Raw genomic sequence first — 20,404 nt, 5'->3', positions numbered from 1 at the left:
TCTTTGTTAGAAATACAGCTTTGTCCAATTTGTTATGTATTCTGACAAAATGCAGACTGGATTTTAACCTGTTTAAAACATGTCATCAAAAATCTAATATTAATTTTAATCAGGAAAAAATACTAATGATGTTCCATAAACTCTTTTTTAAATTTTTTCAAAAAGATTCGAATTAGCTACTTTTTCTCTTCTTTTTTTCCCGGTTGAATTTTAAAGAGTCGAAATTGAAGGTAAACTATGTTTCAAAGTTTAATTTTCTTTTTTTTTCCTGTTTTCTCCTCTTTTAAACCGTTCAATTAAGTGTTTTTTTCATCATTTATTCTCTATAAAAAACATTCCGTAGAAGGAAAAAAAATGTACGACGGAATGACAGACAGAAATACCCATTTTAAATATATATATATATATATATATATATTTTATATACATATACATACATATATATATACATATACATACATATATATATATATATATCCATCCATTTTCTACCGCTTATTCCCTTTCGGGGTCGCGGGGGGCGCTGGCGCCTATCTCAGCTACAATCGGGTATATATAATGTATATATATATATATTTATTAAAGGTAATTTGAGCAAATTGGCTATTTCTGGCAATTTAATTAAGTGTGTATCAAACTGGTAGCTTTTCGCATGATTTAGTACCCAAGAAGTAGCTCTTGGTTTCAAAAAGGTTGGTGACCCCTGTTCTAGCAGTGAAAAAAGTCCTTGGTGGGGGTGTGAGGAGTCTCTGCAGAAGAGCCATTTTTTAGCGTTATTTTTTTACTTTTCAGAGGTGGTCTATGTTGGAACGGGGTAAAGAGGAAATAAACATGTACTTATACTTTTTGTGTCCTGCAGGGAGAACTACTAAGCCCCTGCCGCTGCGCCGGCTCAGTGCGCTTCACTCACCAAGCTTGCCTTATCCGCTGGATCAGTGAAAAAGGCTCCTGGAACTGTGAGCTCTGCTATTTCAAGTACAGGGTCCGTTCTCTTTACACCAAGAACCCTCTGCAGGTACAAAGACATCTCCACATTTTACGTTTGCTAAAAAAAAAAAACCTACTAGATTGGGTCTAGGAGATTGCTTGTGCTTTTAACTCAGTAGTCAGATCACCCGCCTCTTACACCGGTTGTCTGGGTTCGCACCTCCACTCTGAACAGTAGGAAAAAACAACACAGCCGAGAGATAGTACACAATCGCTACACGAAGCAGAGCCGTCTGTGATTGACAGCCATGAACAGCAGTCCAAGCATTCCGCCATCAAAATCGGGGACCCCTGATTGGGTGAAGGCCCATGTGCCTCAGCCCAGGAAAGCCTGTGGATTAAGGTGGCCCTGCATGTGGTCCTTATCTAAAATGAACACTGCTCATTAGAAGCCATAACAACTTTAGCAATATGATACAGCAAAACTTGATTATAGAAAGTAAGTCATTATAGATTTTGGTTAAACCAAGTAATGATTGATTATGATTGACTATGGTTAAAATAATTGGTTTTGGTTAGTTTAGTTTAGTTTAGTTTATTGTTCTTCGGTCAATGGTCAACAAAGCAAAAAAACAGTTGTACATTCATAGATTGAAAATAAAAAATGTTACAGACCGAAAGGGTTTAGGCTGAAGTTAAACACTTATTGCGCCGAACCCTATAAACAATTTCAAGTACAAAATAAACTTCCGAAAGTTATAAAAAGTCCTTTGCACAACTTATTATAAATACACATTATAAACATTATAAACAACATGAACGTAGTTCAATTTTATACACAGTACAGGCATGTGAAATATCCCTGTGTACATATAGACCTTTGCACTAATTATATATACAATATATACAAACAATTGTACTTCTATTATTATTTATATCTCATGTTTAATTTTTAATTAACATTAATCATAGTATTAACTACAATGTTAATTCAAGAGTGATATATTTTTTCAAGACATTGGTCTTAAAATAAGTAATGATGGTTATGGTTAAAATAAGTAATGATTTTGGTAAAATGTTTGGTTATCGTTAAAATAAGTATTGATTGATTGTGATTAAATTAGGAAGGATTGGTTATGGCTAAAAATGATTGGTTATGGTTAAAATAATGGTTAATCGTGGTTGAAATAAGTAATGCTTAGTTATGGTAAAAAAAAATAATGATTGTTTATGGTAAAAATAAGTAATGACTGGTTATGGTTAACAACCAAGTAATGCTTGGTTATGGTAAAAAAATAATGATTGATCATGGTAAAAATAATGATTGTTTATGGTAAAAATAAGTAATGACTGGTTATGGTTAACATCATGATTGGTTATGGTTAAAATAAGAAATGATTGAATATGGTTCCCCAGGAAAGACATGCACCTGGGGATAGGTTGATTGGCAAAACTAAATGGTCCCTAGTGTGTGAATGTGAGTGTGAATGTTGTCTGTCTATCTGTGTTGGCCCTGTGATGAGGTGGCGACTTGTCCAGGGTGTACACTGCCATCCGCCCGATTGTAGCTGAGATAGGCACCAGCGCCCCACGCGGCCCCGAAGGGAATAAGCGGTAGGAAATGGATGGATGGATGGATGATTATGGTTCCAGCAATCCATTTTCTTCCGCTTATCCGAGGTTGGGTCGCGGGGGCAGCAGCCTAAATAGAGAAGCCCAGACTTCCCTCTCCCCAGCCACCTTGTCCAGCTCTTCCCGGGGTATACCGAGGCATTCCCAGGCCAGCCGGGAGACAGTCTTCCCAATGTGTCCTGGGTCTTCCCCGTGGCCTCCTTCCGGTCAGACGTGCCCTAAACACCTCCTGAGGCGTTCGGGTGGCATCCTAACCAGATGCCCGAACCACCTCATCTGGCTCCTGGCTTTATTTTGAGCTCCCCCCGGATGACGGAGCCCTTAACCCTATCTCTAAGGGAGGAGCCCTGCCACCCGGTGGAGGAAACTGATTTTGGCCGCTTGTACCCGTGATCTATTCCTTTCGGTCATAACCCAAAACTCATGAGCATAGATCGACCGGTAAATTGAGAGCTTTGCCTTCCGGCTCATCTCCTTCTTCACCACAACGGATCGATACAGCGTCCGCATTACTGAAGATGGCGCCCCAATCCGCCTGTCGATCTCACGATCCACTCTTCCCTCACTCGTGAACAAGACTCCGATGTACTTGAACTCCTCCACATGGGGCAAGACTCAACTAGGAGATGGAACTCCACCCTTTCTCGGGTGAGAACCATGGACTCGGACTTTAAAGTGCTGATTATAATTAAAATAAGTAATTATTTGTTATGGTAATAATGATTGGTTATGGTTAAGATAAATAATGATTGAGCATGGTTAAAATAAGTAATGATTGGTATTGGTTAAAATAGGTATTGACTGAGTATGGTTAAAATAATTGGTTATGGTCGAAATAAGTAATGATTGGTTATCGTTAAAATAATTATTGGTTATGGTAAGTAAGTAATGGATGGTTGTGGTAAAAAAAAGTATTGGTTATGGTTAAAATGACTGGTTATGGTTAAAATAAGTAATAATTGATTATAGTTAAAGGGGAATTGCCCTTTCTTGTAATTGTGCCTTTAATTCACAATCCTAAAGAGAAAGAAGAACACATGTGTCTAACTTGTAAACGAACGTAAATAAAAGTCTGATTACAATGGAGCTAAAAGGAGATTGCGTCTATTCCGACCATAAAACTCAATAAGTAATCATCCAAAAAGTGCCAACAATTCTGCATTTACATTTTGTTACCTGAATAATAAGTAAGAATGAGCGATATTAGTATTAGGAGCGCTAACGTTAAGGATGTACATTTAGCGGCGCATTAATCAGAGAGACAACTTCTTTATGCTGCTGTATTGACATCATCAGCTGGTGAGCTGCCTTAGAGCTCGTGAAAGTTAATTCTAGATTATAACTCATGTCTCTCACCTGGACAGTAAAATGATGTGGACATAAACTGAGACGTTGGCACACTTTGACAGCCAACCTATACCCAGAAATGGCGAGAAACACGCTTCGCCCCTTTTTTCTTCGTAAGTATTATGAGTCATTCTTCATCTAAACGGAAATCTATCAACACCCTAACAGTTGGCATCCCAGTGAGGGCAGACATTGTACAGTAAGTGATGTTTTATTATGATTGTTGGCCCTCATGATGTTTGCAGTGAGTAATATTCAGTGATCTTGTCGAATTAAAAAGGGAAAGTCGTAATGCGTTTTTTCAATTAATGCGCCGACGTATGCTTAAAATGAGCAAAATACATAAATATTACATATCGTTATGAATCTGTCTGCCACTACATGACACATACTTGCAGCATGTATATTACATATGTAATGCACTTACAGCGTGGATATAATATGTAAAAAATGTTCGGCTATTTTTTTAAGCGCTCTATATGCAGAATGGAGCGACTCTCATAGGCTCCATTGTAAGCGGGCTTTTGCTTGCGTTTAGTTACTATTGTTAATATGCAGAACAAAAAAAACATGTTTTTATTGCACATAAGAATTGTGAATGATAGGCACAATAAAAAAAAAATGCAGTTCCCCTTAAAGATAGGTAATGAGGTCCAGGTTGATGGAAAAGGCGGCCAACTGATTGAAACGCGGATGAGGCTTCCTGAAGAGACAAGTGACAGGTGTGTTGGGAAGCGCATTCCAACAAAAGAACAGGAATTAAAAAGCCACATTGCACACACAAAGGGTGGTGCAACACAATAAAACAGGAAATGCCTAATTGATAGCTTTCTTTTGTGAATTAATTAAAGAACTATCATTTTCAACAAAAAGATACCATGACATGCTGGAAATGTATTGTCCAAAATCTATGTTGTAAAATCCTATTAGCTACTTTATCTAAAAAAAGCCTTGAAATAAAGTGTGACTTTTATATGTGTGACCAAAATAGAAAGGATGTCTGAATACTATTTTACTTGATTGGGTCTGGAACGGTTAAACAAATGGAAATTCAGTACTCACAATTAAGTAAGTACAGGGCCACTTTGATTCAGTTCACCTTAAGTGCTATAACTGTCTTTATTAATGGTTGATTATTTTTTTAAATTTTTCTTTACTCAAACTATAGTAATTAAAATGTAAAATCTCTCAGTTGTTCCTACAAGAATCAAGAATCGGATTTATTGAAACTAGGAAGCAAAATTCTAACTACCGTAACTCAAGTGCAGTCAATATATACAATTTTTAATTCTGGAATATACACCATTTAAATGTGCTTTTAGTGAGTCCTAACAGTTATTAATGCCTAAATTTTATTACTAATGAGCTGTGTTTGTCAAGTTTTATTCAGCCCAAAAACTTTGTGGCACGCTCCACATCCCAGTTTTCATCCGATCGGAACCATTCAAGTATCAAGACATTTGGCTCAATCGGTCGGGAATTGTGAGCTCCCCCCAAAAAGGAAAAACATTTTTTCCCAGATTACCCAGAATTCCTTGGTTTGCTGGGACACTTTGCACATTGAAAATTAACGGGTCATTATTTTGTACTTACACAATACCCACATTTTTCAATCGGTTCACCATCCCCACATCTCACCCTGGACTACCATTAAACTACCATTTTCCAAGTTCAAACGATTCCAGGAATTTAGAAAATTCCCTGTTTGCCCAAAGCCCAATTTTAACCTCTATCTGGAAAGTTTACAGTACAAATTTTTTAAACATTTTTGACAATTCCACCTTAAAAATGTCTATTAGTTGGGACAAGAAAAGTAAAATTTTTCTTGTACAAATTCCAGGAATTCTGAAATACCCACTTCAATTCAAACTGTTACAACATTTTTCAACCAATTCGAAAAATTCTTAACGCCAACCCATTTATATAATCTAGGACGATTGTGTTGGTATCAATATTTTAAAAGCATTCCTGGTTTTCACAAAATTCCCAAATTTCCGGGAAATTCCCATTCAGATGAATGTACATATTCATAGTTCTACAATTTTAATTTTATCTACAAAATTTTTTGCATTTTTTAAACCCAATTCAGATATTTCAACCATCCACCTACACTAATCTTCCCATATATCGTACGCAAAACAAGTTTTCCCTTTCCCAAAATTTACGGTTTTCCGGTAAATTTCTCTCTATTGACAATGAATGGGAACTATACAATCGACTGTACAGCCCACATTTCTCATCCCATTTGAACCGTTTTCAACATCCACACTCTACCCTTGACATTCAAGACATTCCCACTGGAAGTGCACATTTTGATTTATAGTTCTTCTGTGGGGGTTGGCGCCAGACTTGTAATTCTCTTCCAAAACACCAAGGGGCAGTGTCTCCAGAAGGAGTAATTGCAGCTGTCGTTGATTAGATAGTGTTTTTCTTTGTAAAGAGTAACGATAGACGACAACCACAAAATTGACATCTATGTCTGGACCATACTTGCCAACCCTCCCGGATTTTCCGGGAGACTCCCAAAATTCAGTGCCTCTCCCAAAAACCTCCCGGGACAAGTTTTCTCCCGAAAATCTCCCGAAATTCAGGCGGAGCTGGAGGCCACAACCGCTCCAGCTCCATGCGGACCTGAGTGAGGACAGCCTGTTTTCACGTCCGCTTTTCCACAATATAAAGAGCGTGTCTGCCCAATGACATTATAACTTTGGAATGATCGAGGGCGATTTCTTGGTTTCTTATGTGGGTTTATTGTTAGGCAGTTTTATTAACGTCCTCCCAGCGCGGTAACAACACACAACAACAGCAGTCACGTTTTCGTCTACCGTAAAGTAGTTCGTCAGCCGTAAATAGCAATGTTGTGACACTCTTAAACAGGACAATACTGCCATCTACTCTACATGCATATGGTTAGAAAAATAGTGACAGACAACTGCAGTAGTCACATTTTCATCTACCTTAAAGCAGTTCATCAGCTGTAAATAGCAATGCTGTGACACCCTTAAACCGGACAATATTGCCATCTACTGTACATGCATATGGTTAGAAAAATAGTAACAGAGAATAGAACAAGGATGGACAATTCAACCTGATGAGTAGATGAGTGTTATGTGTGTGTGTATGTGTGAATAAATAAACACTGGAATTCAAGTATTTATTATATATATATAGATATATATATATATATATATATATATATATATATATATATATATATATATATATATATATATATATATATATAGCTACAATTCACTCAAAGTAAAGTATTTCTTTATATATGAAAATATGAAATGCTCTGCGATGATGTGGCGACTTGTCCAAAGTGTACTCCGCCTTCCGCCCGATTGTAGCTGAGATAGGCACCAGCGCCCCCCGCGACCCCAAAGGGAATAAGCGGTAGAAATGGATGGGATGGATGGATATATATGAAATACTTGACTTGGTGAATTGTAGCTGTAGATATACTTCTCCCCTCTTAACCACGCCCCCAACCACGCCCCCTTCCCTACCTCTCGAAATCGGAGTTCTCAAGGTTAGCAAGTATGGTCTACACTGGAACTAATTCAGAATCATCATTTTACTTTTAATGGATGTTTTACTTGGGCTTCACGGTAGCAGAGGGGTTAGTGCGTCTGCCTCACAATACGAAGGTCCTGCAGTCCTGGGTTCAAATCCAGGCTCGGGATCTTTCTGTGTGGAGTTTGCATGTTCTCCCCGTGAATGCGTGGGTTCCCTCCGGGTACTCCGGCTTCCTTCCACTTCCAAAGACATGCACCTGGGGATAGGTTGATTGGCAACACTAAATTGGCCCTAGTGTGTGAATGTGAGTGTGAATGTTGTCTGTCTGTCTGTGTTGGCCCTGCGATGAGGTGGCGACTTGTCCAGGGTGTACTCCGCCTTCCGCCAGATTGTAGCTGAGATAGGCGCCAGCGCCCCCCGCGACCCCAAAAGGGAATAAGCGGTAGAAAATGGATGGATGGATGGATGTTTTACTTGTAAACCAGAGGAAAATACCTTTGCGAAGACTGACTGAAAGTTTTGAACGCCAATCTGGCCATTTGGGACATGGGACAAGAGAGAGCTATCATATAAATAAAATTGTTAATCAACATGCTTGTGTTAGTCTGTACGGTCATCATGTTCAGAGTTCACAAATGTTTGTAAAAAATTCCTGTCCTGAAAAATTATTGATGGAGAATAAGAAGTGTTATGTGAGAGAGAAAAAAAGACTTGTGCACAAGAAAAAATGTGTCGGAATTGAACCTGTTGTTAACACAAGAAAATAAAAGTTGAAAAGAGTCGTACAGTGTGACTTCTCCTGGACACAACAACACAATAAGCATTCAGGAATAATTTTTAGAGTGCACCAATATATTAAGTACACAATGTAATTTTTCATGCACATTTTTAATCATTAGTCATTATTGTATTCAATCATTTGGGCATTTCAAGCACAAAGCCTGTGTTCAGGACCCTCTTTAGCAAAAAACTGACCATCCACAGCTCTGCGTTTAAACCTAAGGATTCTTTTTGCCGGTGCACGCAAGCTTTGCGGGAGGCAGGTGGAACGATGGTGTGGCCTCCCACAAACAATGCAACGCGAGAGTATATTGCAGAGAAGCTGCTTGGATTTTTTATTTTTATTTTTTTCAAATGTAATTGCATTTTTTTTTTAAATGGAACGTTTTGCATTTTTATTTGTCCTTAAGAATGTGTTTGGTGTTTACTTTTTCTCCCCCTCTTTTTAATATAATTAAAACATTTTCTAATGAGATGCTTTATATTTTATTTATTTTTACTCAATGAGCGGCTTGGTTTTAGCGTTTTTTCTTTCCAACCCCCTTTTTAATGTAATCAGAAAATATATATATATTCTTTTTTACTTAAGAAGCTGCTTGTTATTTTTTCTCTAAGTATTTTTATTTTTTTAATTATATTATTATTTTCTCAAGAAGCTGCATTGTTTTCATTTCACGCACCATTTTTTATGTTTCTTTTTTTCAATATAAATTATTTTTCTTAAGAATCTACCAGCTACAATGGAATGGCAACACATTTTAAATAATAATCAGTGTTTAAACTGACATTTACTGTACATGATTATTGGAAGAGTGTTTATATGTGACTATCTTTTTCTGCAGTGGCAAGCGGTCTCGCTGTCCTTGATAGAAAAAGTGCAGATCTCAGCCATCATCCTGAGCACTGTGTTCCTCCTGACCAGCATGGCCTGGCTCATATGGTCTGTTGTCAGTATCGAAGCAAAATGGCAGCGGCAGGACTTTGTATTTCAGATATGCTATGGCTTGTACGGCTTCATGGACTTGATTTGTACAGGTATCACCAACACAAACACTGTCGTTCATTTTTTTCAGCACTAGGGGTGTCCCGATACAACCTTTACAATTCCAATACAATACCGAAATCGAAGCCTTTACTTATTGTCCAATATCGACATTGATCCGATACGATATTAGCAAGAATCATACACACTTTTTTATTTTGAGGAATGGAATATTAGAAAATGCTTGATCAAGTAAAATGACTCAAACAAAACAATGGCAGGTATGAACTAACACGTGATGTTTAGGTTGCATAGTAGAAATAATAGTTGTGGAGTGGCAATTGTTTTTTGGTGACACATAGTCACTGACCACAATCATTTGTTAAATTAAAGGGGAACATTATCACAATTTCAGAAGGGTTAAAACCAATAAAAATCAGTTCCAAGTGGCTTATTTTATTTTTGGAATTAAAAAATTTTTTTTTTACCCATCATGGAATTTCCCGAAAAAAGGCTTTTAAAGTGCCTGATTTTCGCAATCTGTAAATCCACCCGTCCATTTTCCTGTGACGTCACATAGTGACGCCAATACAAACATGGCGGATAGAACAGCAAGATATAGCGACATTAGCTCAGATTCAGACTCGGATTTCAGCGGTTTAAGCGATTCAACAGATTACGCGTGTATTGAAACGGATGGTTGGAGTGTGGAAGCAGATAGCGAAAACGAAATTGAAGAAGAAACTGAAAAGATATAGCAACATTAGCTCGGATTCAGACTCGGATTTCAGCGGCTTAAGCGATTCAAGAGATTACGCATGTATTGAAACAGATGGTTGAAGTGTGGAGGCGGATAGCGAAAACGAAATTGAAGAAGAAACTGAAGCTATTGAGCGAATAGCTGTAGAAGCTATTCGCGATCGCCTTCTAACCAACGATTGCATCTTTTGACCACTGGAGCAACTTAAATCCGTCGATTGGTTTGTGTTTGTTTGGCATTAGATGTGGGTGAAGGGAAAGGCTGGATGCAAATATATGTGAGTACAGCTAGCCTAAATAGCATGTTAGCATCGATTAGCTGGCAGTCATGCGGTGACCAAATATGTCTGAATAGCACATAAGTCAATAACATCAAAAAACCTCACCTTTGTGATTTCGTTGACTTTATCGTTGGAAATGCATCTGCTTTGAGTGTCACAGGATATCCCCACATTCTTGCCATTTCTGCCATGTTAGCATCGATTAGCATGCTGTGCTAATCGATGCACACTCCACGTAAGACAACTTGAATCCGTCCCTGATCGTGTTGTTACACCCTCCGACAACACACCGACGAGGCATGATGTCTCCAAGGAACAGAAAACAGTCGAAAAAAAGGAAAATAACAGCTGATTTGACTTGTGTGTGTAATGTGTTTGAGAAAATGGCGGATTGCTTCCCGTTGTAACGTCACGGGTGAAAGGTCATCGCACCGAACAGCGAACAATTGAAAGGCGTTTAGATCGCCAAATTCACCCTTTTAGAGTTCGGAAATTGGTTAAAAAAACATGGTCTTTTTTCTGCAACATCAAGGTGTATATTGATGCTTACATAGGTCTGGTGATAATGTTCCCCTTTAAGATCATTTAATTTATTAAATTAAGATCATGATGCAACAAGTTGAAAGATGCAAACACTGGATACTTTGTAATATGCTTCGGCCTTGGATACTTTGAATGTGTAAGTTCTATGCAACCGTAGTTACTTGATACTTGCTTGTATTGACAAATGTACTGTTTTAGACTTCAATATTGCTCAAGATAGGACAATTTTTACATTTGTCTTAAATATGTCCAGCTTGTGTGTTATCGCTTAGCTGTTGTGTAGCTGTGAGCTTCTAGTAGTATGTTTACCTTTTGTATGTGAGTTTACTAAAATAGAAGAACATACCAACTTTGGGTGCTGTTTGGAGAACATTTAGATGTTAACCGGCTGTCCAGTTTTGCCCAAGTAAACAATCCTTGTATCGCATTACTTAAAGTCGAGATTTTGCTTGTAAACCGACAAGCAAAATCCTATACTTGTTTCTCTTGCTGATACCAGACCTATTATCATTATCAGATTGGGACAACACAAATTTTCAGTCAATCTGTAATTTTTGTGTGTTATTTCTTATTGCCCTCGTCCTCATGTATACATTGAAGCACCTTACTACCAAAAAGTGAGATACATGTACCCATTTTAGGACTTTTCAAAGCATTTTTCCATTTGTGTTTACATGACCTAAATATCGAGGTTGATCCTCATTATTGTTCCTTTCATACACAGGACTTCTAATCCATGAAGGTCCGTCTGTTTTCCGAATTTTAAAGCGCTGGCATACAATCAACCATCACTGGAAAGTTCTGAATTACGAAAAAGACAGAGACATGGTTGACACAGTCACTAACAGAAAGGCGGAAGGCAGCGATGAAGGCACAGACGACGGACAGGAAGCGACTCGGCAAGTCAGGACTTCTGTACAACAACACTTGGGCAATTCTGTTTCTTACGTCTTCAACCAGCTAAGGCCTAATAATCTTCACCACGCCAACCATGACGAGGTCATGAGGGTAACCACTGTATAAATTACACCTGAAGCACAAACACCATTATTTTCCCTTCCCTTACAAATGTTAACATTTGCACACAGAAGCAAATATTTTGTCTGAAAACTCTTAAAACATTATTTATTGTTTATTAACTTTTCTTTTGCTGACAGGACCAATGATTGGCAATTGTTTTATGAAGGAAAGGATGCATTTTGTTGAAAATTAAAGTTCAGTTAATTATTTTACTGATTGAAATGGTTTGGCTAGTTCCAGTGCTCATGGATAAATCAATGAAAAGCCAAATAAAACTGTTACTTTGACCAGATGGCCTGAAATATGGCTTAAATTTGTAATCTTTAATGTGATTCAAATGCCAAACAGTGAAACTCTGCCCATTGGAAAGTACCAATGGAAAGTACGTGGCGCAGTGTGAGAGTGGCCGTGTGCAACCCAAGGGTCCCTGGTTCAATCCCCACTTAGTACTAACCTCGTCACATCCGTTGTGTCCTGAGCAAGACACTTCACCCTTGCTCCTGATGGGTACTGGTTAGCACCTTGCATGGCAGCTCCCTCCATCAGTGTGTGAATGTGTGTGTGAATGGGTAAATGTGGAAGTAGTGTCAAAGCGCTTTGAGTACCTTGAAGGTAGAACAGCGCTTTACAAGTACAACCCATTTATCATTTATTCATCATTTATATGCTGCTAAAGTTAGACTTTCACAATAAAATAGAATTTAAAACCATCAAATTTTACATTTTAAATAACTAGACTTAAAGCTTTAAAAAACAATTACATTTACACTTATTTACAGTGTATTTATACAGCCCTTAAAGGGGAACTGCACTTTTTTGGGAGATGCACCTATTGTTCACAATCATGATGAAAGACATGACAATGGATGTACAAACCCCGTTTCTATATGAGTTGGGAAATTGTGTTGGATGTAAATATAAACATCCATCAATATAAACACCCCTCTGACTATCAGGTACTATTTAATCTCACTAAAACACTAGCAACACAATACAAAGATAAGGGATTTCCCAGAATTATCCTAGTAAATGTGTCTAAAAACATCTAAATCTGTCCCAATGCAATCGCCCTTTTTTTCTTTTTACTTTATTTTTTTTTTTCTAGTCCTTCGCTATCAATATCATTCACGAATCTTTCATCCTCGTTCAAATTCATGGGGAAATTGTTTTCTCGGTCCGAATAGCTCTTGCTGCTGGAGGCTCCCATTAAAAACAACGTGAGGATGTGAGGATCCCTCACCCTTGTGATGTCATCGTCTGCGACTTCCGGTAAAGGCGAGGCTTTTTTTTATCAGCACCAAAAGTTGCAAACTTTATCGTCGATGTTCTCTACTAAATCCTTTCAGCAAAAATATGGCAATATCGCGAAATGATCAAGTATGACACATAGAATGGACCTGCTATCCCCGTTCAAATAAGACAATCTCATTTCAGTAGGCTTTTAAGTCAGCTGGCATAGGCTCCAGCTTATCCATGACCCGAATGAGGACAAGCAGTGGTTGCATGAATAAGTGTTGAAACAACAAACAGACTTATAGAAAATATTTTATTAGTTCAAGCCTCTCTGCGTATGCAGATGTCAACAAAATAAATACAAACAGCTGCTTAAACGTTTAATTATCATGTTAACTTTGAACCTAGCAGTGTTCAAGACGTTTAAACCAAACCGCATGCCAAATCGGGACATATTCTGCCGTTTGCTCCCAAAGCACCGTGTTACAATCCAGCTACACATACCAGGGGCCTCATACAAGTAGTTGCGTGACGTGCCTACGAGTAACAGACGTACGTTCAAATCCACAAAAGCGCTCGGTTGCCAGCAGACGAAATTTTGTAATCGCGCAATATTTTAGATGTAAACACGCCAGCATATCACAAAGGATACGAAAAAAAATGGTTCTTGTTTGATTACTCCGTTTTAGAACGCAGGTAAGGTTGTTGCTGTAGCAGCCGTCTACGTGCCATTGTGCTAATATGGCCAAGGAGTCACCTATATTGCCACCTATTGTCAATTTGACAATAGGTGGCAATATATCTGCTTAAGTAAAATAACACAAATGTTATTAAAAATATGACGCATTAAAGGCCTACTGAAATGAGATTTTCTTATTTAAACAGGAATAGCAGGTCCATTCTATGTGTCATACTTGATCATTTCGCGATATTGCCATATTTTTGCTGAAAGGATTTAGTAGAGAACATAGATGATAAAGTTCGCAACTTTTGGTCGCTAATAGAAAAGCCCTGCCTTTACCGGAAGTATGTGCGTGTGACGCCACTGGTTGCAGGGCTCCACACATTTTCACATTGTTTTTAATGGGAGCCACCAGCAGTAAGAGCAATTCGGACCGAGAAAGCGACAATTTCCCCATTAATTTGAGCGAGGATGAAAGATTCGTGAATTAAGATTGATAATGAAAGAATAGAGAAAAAAAAAAGCGATGGTTCTGGGTGGCGGCAGTGTGAGCGTTTCAGATGTAATTAAACACATTTACTAGGATAATTCTGGAAGATCCCATATCTGCTTATTGTTTTAATAGGGTTTTAGTGAGATTTTAAAGATTGTAAAGACATACCTCGAGGTCGGATGGCTGCGGTGAACACGCAGTGTCTCAGAGAGAAGCCAAAGAGCCAAGCTCACAGCTGACTTTTTTGACAGCTTCTGCAGGACGACAAATAATCCACTGATATCTCCGGTAAGATATATATCACAATTTCCCGATCCAAAAACATGCTGGTTGACGTAGAGAAAACATGTTGCTTGACCGCTCTGCTTCGGTGTTAAAGACAGCTGAAATCCACCACTTTCCACCAACAGCATTGTTCTTTATAGTCTACATTATTAAATGAACAAATTGCAAAAGATTCAGCAACACAGATGTCCAAAATACTGTGTAATTATGCTGTTAAAGCAGACGACTTTTAGCCGTGAGTGGTGCATCGCTAATATTTCCATGGTGTAGTGGGTAGAGCGGCCGTGCCAGAAACCTGAGGGTTGCAGGTTCACTTCCCACCTATAGACATCCAAATTGCTGCCATTGTGTCCTTGGGCAGGACACTTCAACCTTGCCCCCGGTGCCGCTCACACTGGTGAATGAATGATGAATGAATGATTGGTGGTGGTCGGAGGGGCCGTAGGCGCAAACTGACAGCCACGCTTCCGTCAGTCTACCCCAGGGCAGCTGTGGCTACAGATGTAGCTTACCACCACCAGGTGTGAATGAATGATGGGTTCCAACTTCTCTGTGAGCGATTTGAGTATCTAACAATAGAAAAGTGGGATATAAATCTAATCCATTATTATTATTATTATTATTCCTGACAGTCTGTGACATCACGTGTACGCGTCATCATTCCGCGACGTTTTCAACAAGAAAATCGCGGGAAATTTAAAATTGCAATTTAGTAAACTAAAAAGGCCGTATTGGCATGTGTTGCAATGTTAACATTTCATCATTAATATATAAACTATCAGACTGCGTGGTGGGTAGTAGTGGGTTTCAGTAGACCTTTAACTTTAACTTTAGTCTGGGCATGCCAAGCCACGCCAACAACTGAGAGCAACTTCAAGTTGATTGAGGATAGGTTGATTGGCAATCTGTGGCCCTGTGATGAAGTGAGGACTTGTCCAGGGTGTACACCGCCCTCCGCCCGAATGCAGCTGAGATAAGCACCAGCACTCCCCGCGACCCCAAAAGTGAAAAGCGGTACAAAATGGGTGAATGGATGAGAAGTAAAAAATAAATGCGCACACATCCAAATTTTGACTTGTGTACGTAGTTCATAGGATTTGAGCATACGTGTTGAATTAAGTCCTGACGTTGAGCAACTCAAACCTAACGTTGAAACAACATGCTTTTTGCCGATATTTAATCAATGTCGGGTTCTGACGTTGATTTGACCATTGAAATTTGGTCATTTCCCAACCAACAATGTGAATCCAGCGTTAGACATCAAAATTGGCTCAATTTACAACTATTTTTTAATGTATTTCTAAATCAGTTTTTAAGAACATGTACAATCAATGTTGCATCAATGTTTTGTGCCTGCTGTAGGAAAGCCACGCAACTCTTAATGAGGTCCCAAGTCTCTCTTAGAGACAAAGCACATGCTGAATAAAAAACACACACACATACAAAAGCATCTAAAAGCGATTAACATTAAAAGTGCAGTTGCCCTTGAAATCTTTAAAAATGGAAGAGTGAATGTCGGCCACCAGCGTCTTCTCTCCAGCCCGGTAGGGGACAAAGCTGAATGTGACGCGGATGCGGTGGTTGGGAGACAAATCTGGAAGCCTGAGGGGGAGAGTAATGGTTTAAAGATTCTATCTGATAATTCCATGCTTCATATCTTCACTATGAATATTACTATGTGAATATTACTCAGACAATCACAACATAACAGTGGGGCAAAAAAGTATTTAGTCACCGATTGTGCAAGTTCTCCCTCTTAAAATGATGACTGATGTCTATAATTTTCATGATAGGTACACTTCAACTGTGAGAGACAGAATGTGAAAAAAAATCCAGGAATTCGCATTGTAGGAGTTTTAAAGAATTTATTTGTAAATTATGGTGGAAAATAAGTATTTGGTCAACCATTCAAAGCTCTCACTGATGGAAGGAGGTTTTGGCTCAAAATCTCACGATACATGGCCCCATTCATTCTTTCCTTAACACGGATCAATCGTCCTGTCCTCTTAGCAGAAAAACAGCCCCAAAGCATGATGTTTCCACCCCCATGCTTCACATTAGGTGTGGTGTTCTTGGGATTCAACTCAGTATTCTTCTTCCTCCAAACACGAGTTGAGTTTATAACAAAATGGATACATGGATGATACAGCAGAGGATTGGGAGAATGTCATGTGGTCAGATGAAACCAAAATAGAACTTTTTGGTATAAACTCAACTCGTCGCGTTTGGAGGAAGAATACAGAGTTGCATCCCAAGAACACCACACCTACTGTGACGCATGGGGGTGGAAACATCATGCTTTGGGGCTGTTTTTCTGCTAAGGGGACAGGACGATTGATCCGTGTTAAGGAAAGAATGAATGGGGCCATGTATCGTGAGATTTTGAGCCAAAACCTCCTTCCATCAGTGAGACCTTTGAATGGTTGACCAAATACTTATTTCCCACCATAATTACAAATGATTTAAAATTCCTACAATGTGAATTCCTGGAATTTTTTTTCACATTCTGTCTCTCACAGTTGAAGTGTACCTATGATGAAAATTACAGACATCTGTCATCATTTTAAGTGGGAAAACTTGTACAATCTGCAGCTGACTAAATACTTTTTTGGCCCACTGTGTGGCGCTAAATCAGGGTTGTCCAAGTACTGTAAAAATTTCAAATGTATTCATTATTGTGAAACAATTGACATTTCTGATCAGATTAATCACAAGAGCTTTTTCCAAATGTCTAACTGACAAAAGAAATGGACCAAAAACAGTTTTTGTAATATACAAATTGAAACAAAAAAGTTGGGACACGAAAGGTTCAGACCTCAGGTTCATCTCCTCCTTTATGAGACCACTTCCAGACAGAGCCAGCGTCATGCCCGTCATGGCCACAGTGGTGGTGTTCATGAAAGACACTGTTGCAGACGCCTCTTGGTGCTGTGTGACATAGCCGGTAACCTGGAATACAGACGTTCAACCTTTATGGGAGCATTTCTTCACAGAGTCATCGTTTTTTCTGCTCTTATGTTGTAATTTGGGAGGTTATGTTTGGGTAGACCAACCGACACGTGGACAGGGAGGTCCTGCAGCAACACATTGTCCTCCGCATGGGAGGGTTTATCTGGATGTCGCATGTCTGTGACCATGGCCGAAACCTTCAAGCTGTCACACACGTGCATGTGCTTGTAGTAGCTTTGGAAGGGGATCAGGATGGGGATGGACAGCTCTGCAGGAAAAGGAAAAGGACACGTTAGTCTTTTGTCACCTGGAGGACTGACAAACGTTTAAAGTCAATCAAAATAAACATAATAGGAGGTCTAATGCCACCTAGTCAGATATGGCTGCTTTTTTTCAGGCTTCAAAATGTGCATGACAGCAGGTGTGTGCGTTTGTGTGTAGACATAGACAGTTTTGAAACTACACGTATGTGGATGGAGATTTTTTTAACCCCAAATATGTGTTTTTGAAACTGTTCCGTGCGGACATGGCCTTAAAAACTCTCCCCACACTTATCCATGCTGGGTATATTTAAGCTGCTTGATAGTTCTGATTGATTACAAAAATTAAAGGGCGTTGTCGCGGAAGTAAAAAAGGTAGGAGTCAAACTCTCACATACTCTTCATGTCCAATTATATTAGACATACATACATACTACATGTGTATGTATATATATATATATATATATATATATATATATATATATATATATATATATATATATATATATATTTATATATATATATACATATTTATATATATATATATATATACATATATATATACATATATATATATATATATATATATATCTCCTGATGATTGAGGGAACCCCTCAAGAAACAGATCTGTAGAGATGAAGTAGTCTTGTGATTTTTTCCCACACCTACATATATATATATATATATATATATATATATATATATATATATATACACGTAGTATGTATGTATGTCTAATATAATTGGACATGAAGAGTTTGTGAGAGTTTGACTCCTACCTTTTTTACTTCCGCGACAACGCCCTTTAATTTTTGTAATCAATCAGAACTATCAAGCAGCTTAAGTATACCCAGCATGGATAAGTGTGGGGAGAGTTTTTAAGGCCATGTCCGCACGGAACAGTTTCAAAAACACATATTTGGGGTTAAAACAATCTCCATCCACATACGTGTAGTTTCAAAACTGTCTATGTCTACACACAAACGCACACACCTGCTGTCATGCACATTTTGAAGCCTGAAAAAAAGCAGCCATATCTGACTAGGTGGCATTAGACCTCCTATTATGTTTATTTTGATTGATTAACCTTGCTCCTGATGGGTGCAGGTTAGCGCCTTGCATGGCAGCTCCCTCCATCAGTGTGTGAATGTGTGTGTGAATGGGTAAATGTGAAAGTAATGTCAAAGCGCTTTGAGTACCTTGAAGGTAGAACCCATTTATTTATATATATAATTTGAAGTGTGAAGTAAATTGTATTTATATAGCGCTTTTCTCTAGTGACTCAAAGCGCTTTACAAAGTGAAACCCAAAATCAAATTTTTACATTTAAACCAGTGTGGGTGGCACAGGGAACAGGTTGGTAAAGTGTCTTGCCCAGAGACACAACGGCACTAAGATGGCGGAAGTGGGGATCGAACCTGCAACCCTCAAGTTGCTGGCACGGCCGCTCCAACAACCCATATATATATATATATATATATATATATATATATATATATATATATATATATATATATATATATATATATATACATATATATATATATATGTGTGTATGTATATATATACATACACATATATGTATGTATACATATATACATACACATAAACATATATGTATGTATATATGTATGTATACATATATATGTATACATAATATGTATACATACACATAAACATATATGTGTATATTTATATATATATACATAAACATACATATATACATACGTATATATGTGTGCGTGCGTGCGTGTGGCCTTTGGATACTTTGAAGACCCTTAAAACGTTTTTTTTACTCACTGGCTTTTAAACCAGCATGAGACTTTGAACACATTTTTTTTTAACTTTCTTTTATCTAACAAATTCTTAAAGATAATTTTATCTGCTGTTTTTATGTGCGTGTATATTTATTTTACCTTTATTTTAATGTTTTAAATTGTATATATTAGTCTTTTGCCTGTATTTTTCTGCTTTTTGTGTGTTTACTTGGTTGTGGTGTACAGCCCTTTGTTTTTCAACGGGTTGTTTTTAAAGTTGGTATGGTAAGGGGTATGGTTATGTATGTATGTATGTATATATGTATGTATGTATGTATGTATATGTATATATATATGTATATATATATATGTGTGTATATATATATACATATATATATAAGCTGAATACATGTAAAGTTCTCAGCTACAAACGGGCGGAAGGCGGGGTACACCCTGGACAAGTCGTTGTAGCTGAGATAGGCGCCAGCGCCCCCCGCGACCCCAAAAGGGAATAAGCGGTAGAAAATGGATGGATGGATGTAAAGTTATATATATATATATATATATATATATAACTTTACATGTATTCAGCTTTCGACCCGATTTTTTAGCCCAATGCGTCCCCCAAAACGTTTGGACACCCCTGAACTACCACATACAAAGCTTAAAAACAGCTGTTTTCAGTGTCCTAAAATCAAGAGTTACCTTTGCCAGGCCTTAGTGTCTCCTCTTTGGTGTCAGTAAGAATGACGAGGACCAAAGTGCCGTTGTATTTCATTCCCTCCACGCTGATGCGAACGGACATCTGCCTGTCCACTCTGCTGTCGCTGCTCAGCACCAGCTTCAGCTGCACATCCTCACCGTACTGCGGCTTGGACACCTGCGGAGACAGACACGAGTCGCGTTTTATATCACAAGCACAACCCAAAACTATGACAAAGATGGCCCGTAC

The 20,404-nt window shown here is 38.2% G+C and overlaps 2 protein-coding genes across 3 annotated transcripts in view; one reads left to right on the top strand and one right to left on the bottom strand.

Moving 5' to 3' along the window:
- LOC133535595 (E3 ubiquitin-protein ligase MARCHF9-like) overlaps positions 1-12,025 on the top strand; it is a 25,398-nt gene extending 13,373 nt beyond the window's left edge. Inside the window, exons 2-4 of the mRNA XM_061875551.1 lie at positions 860-1,015; positions 9,051-9,243; positions 11,498-12,025. Of these exons, the coding sequence (XP_061731535.1) occupies positions 860-1,015; positions 9,051-9,243; positions 11,498-11,796 (648 nt within the window). The 3' untranslated portion in view covers positions 11,797-12,025. The remainder of the gene's footprint in view (positions 1-859; positions 1,016-9,050; positions 9,244-11,497) is intronic.
- Positions 12,026-15,757: 3,732 nt separating this feature from the next.
- The window catches only part of LOC133535337 (protein-glutamine gamma-glutamyltransferase E-like), a 31,088-nt gene continuing 26,441 nt past the window's right edge, over positions 15,758-20,404 (bottom strand). For both annotated transcript variants that reach the window (XM_061875059.1, XM_061875060.1), the window contains 4 exons: positions 20,158-20,332; positions 17,540-17,703; positions 17,302-17,435; positions 15,758-16,088 (listed from right to left, as the gene is read on the bottom strand). In XM_061875059.1, the coding sequence (XP_061731043.1) occupies positions 15,938-16,088; positions 17,302-17,435; positions 17,540-17,703; positions 20,158-20,332 (624 nt within the window). In that variant the 3' untranslated portion in view covers positions 15,758-15,937. The remainder of the gene's footprint in view (positions 16,089-17,301; positions 17,436-17,539; positions 17,704-20,157; positions 20,333-20,404) is intronic.

This window comes from Nerophis ophidion, linkage group LG16 (assembly GCF_033978795.1).
Source record: "Nerophis ophidion isolate RoL-2023_Sa linkage group LG16, RoL_Noph_v1.0, whole genome shotgun sequence".
NCBI classification, from domain to species: Eukaryota; Metazoa; Chordata; class Actinopteri; order Syngnathiformes; family Syngnathidae; genus Nerophis; species Nerophis ophidion.
The sequence above is the reverse complement of the archived record's forward strand: the minus strand, read 5'-3'. Positions and strand labels throughout refer to the sequence as shown.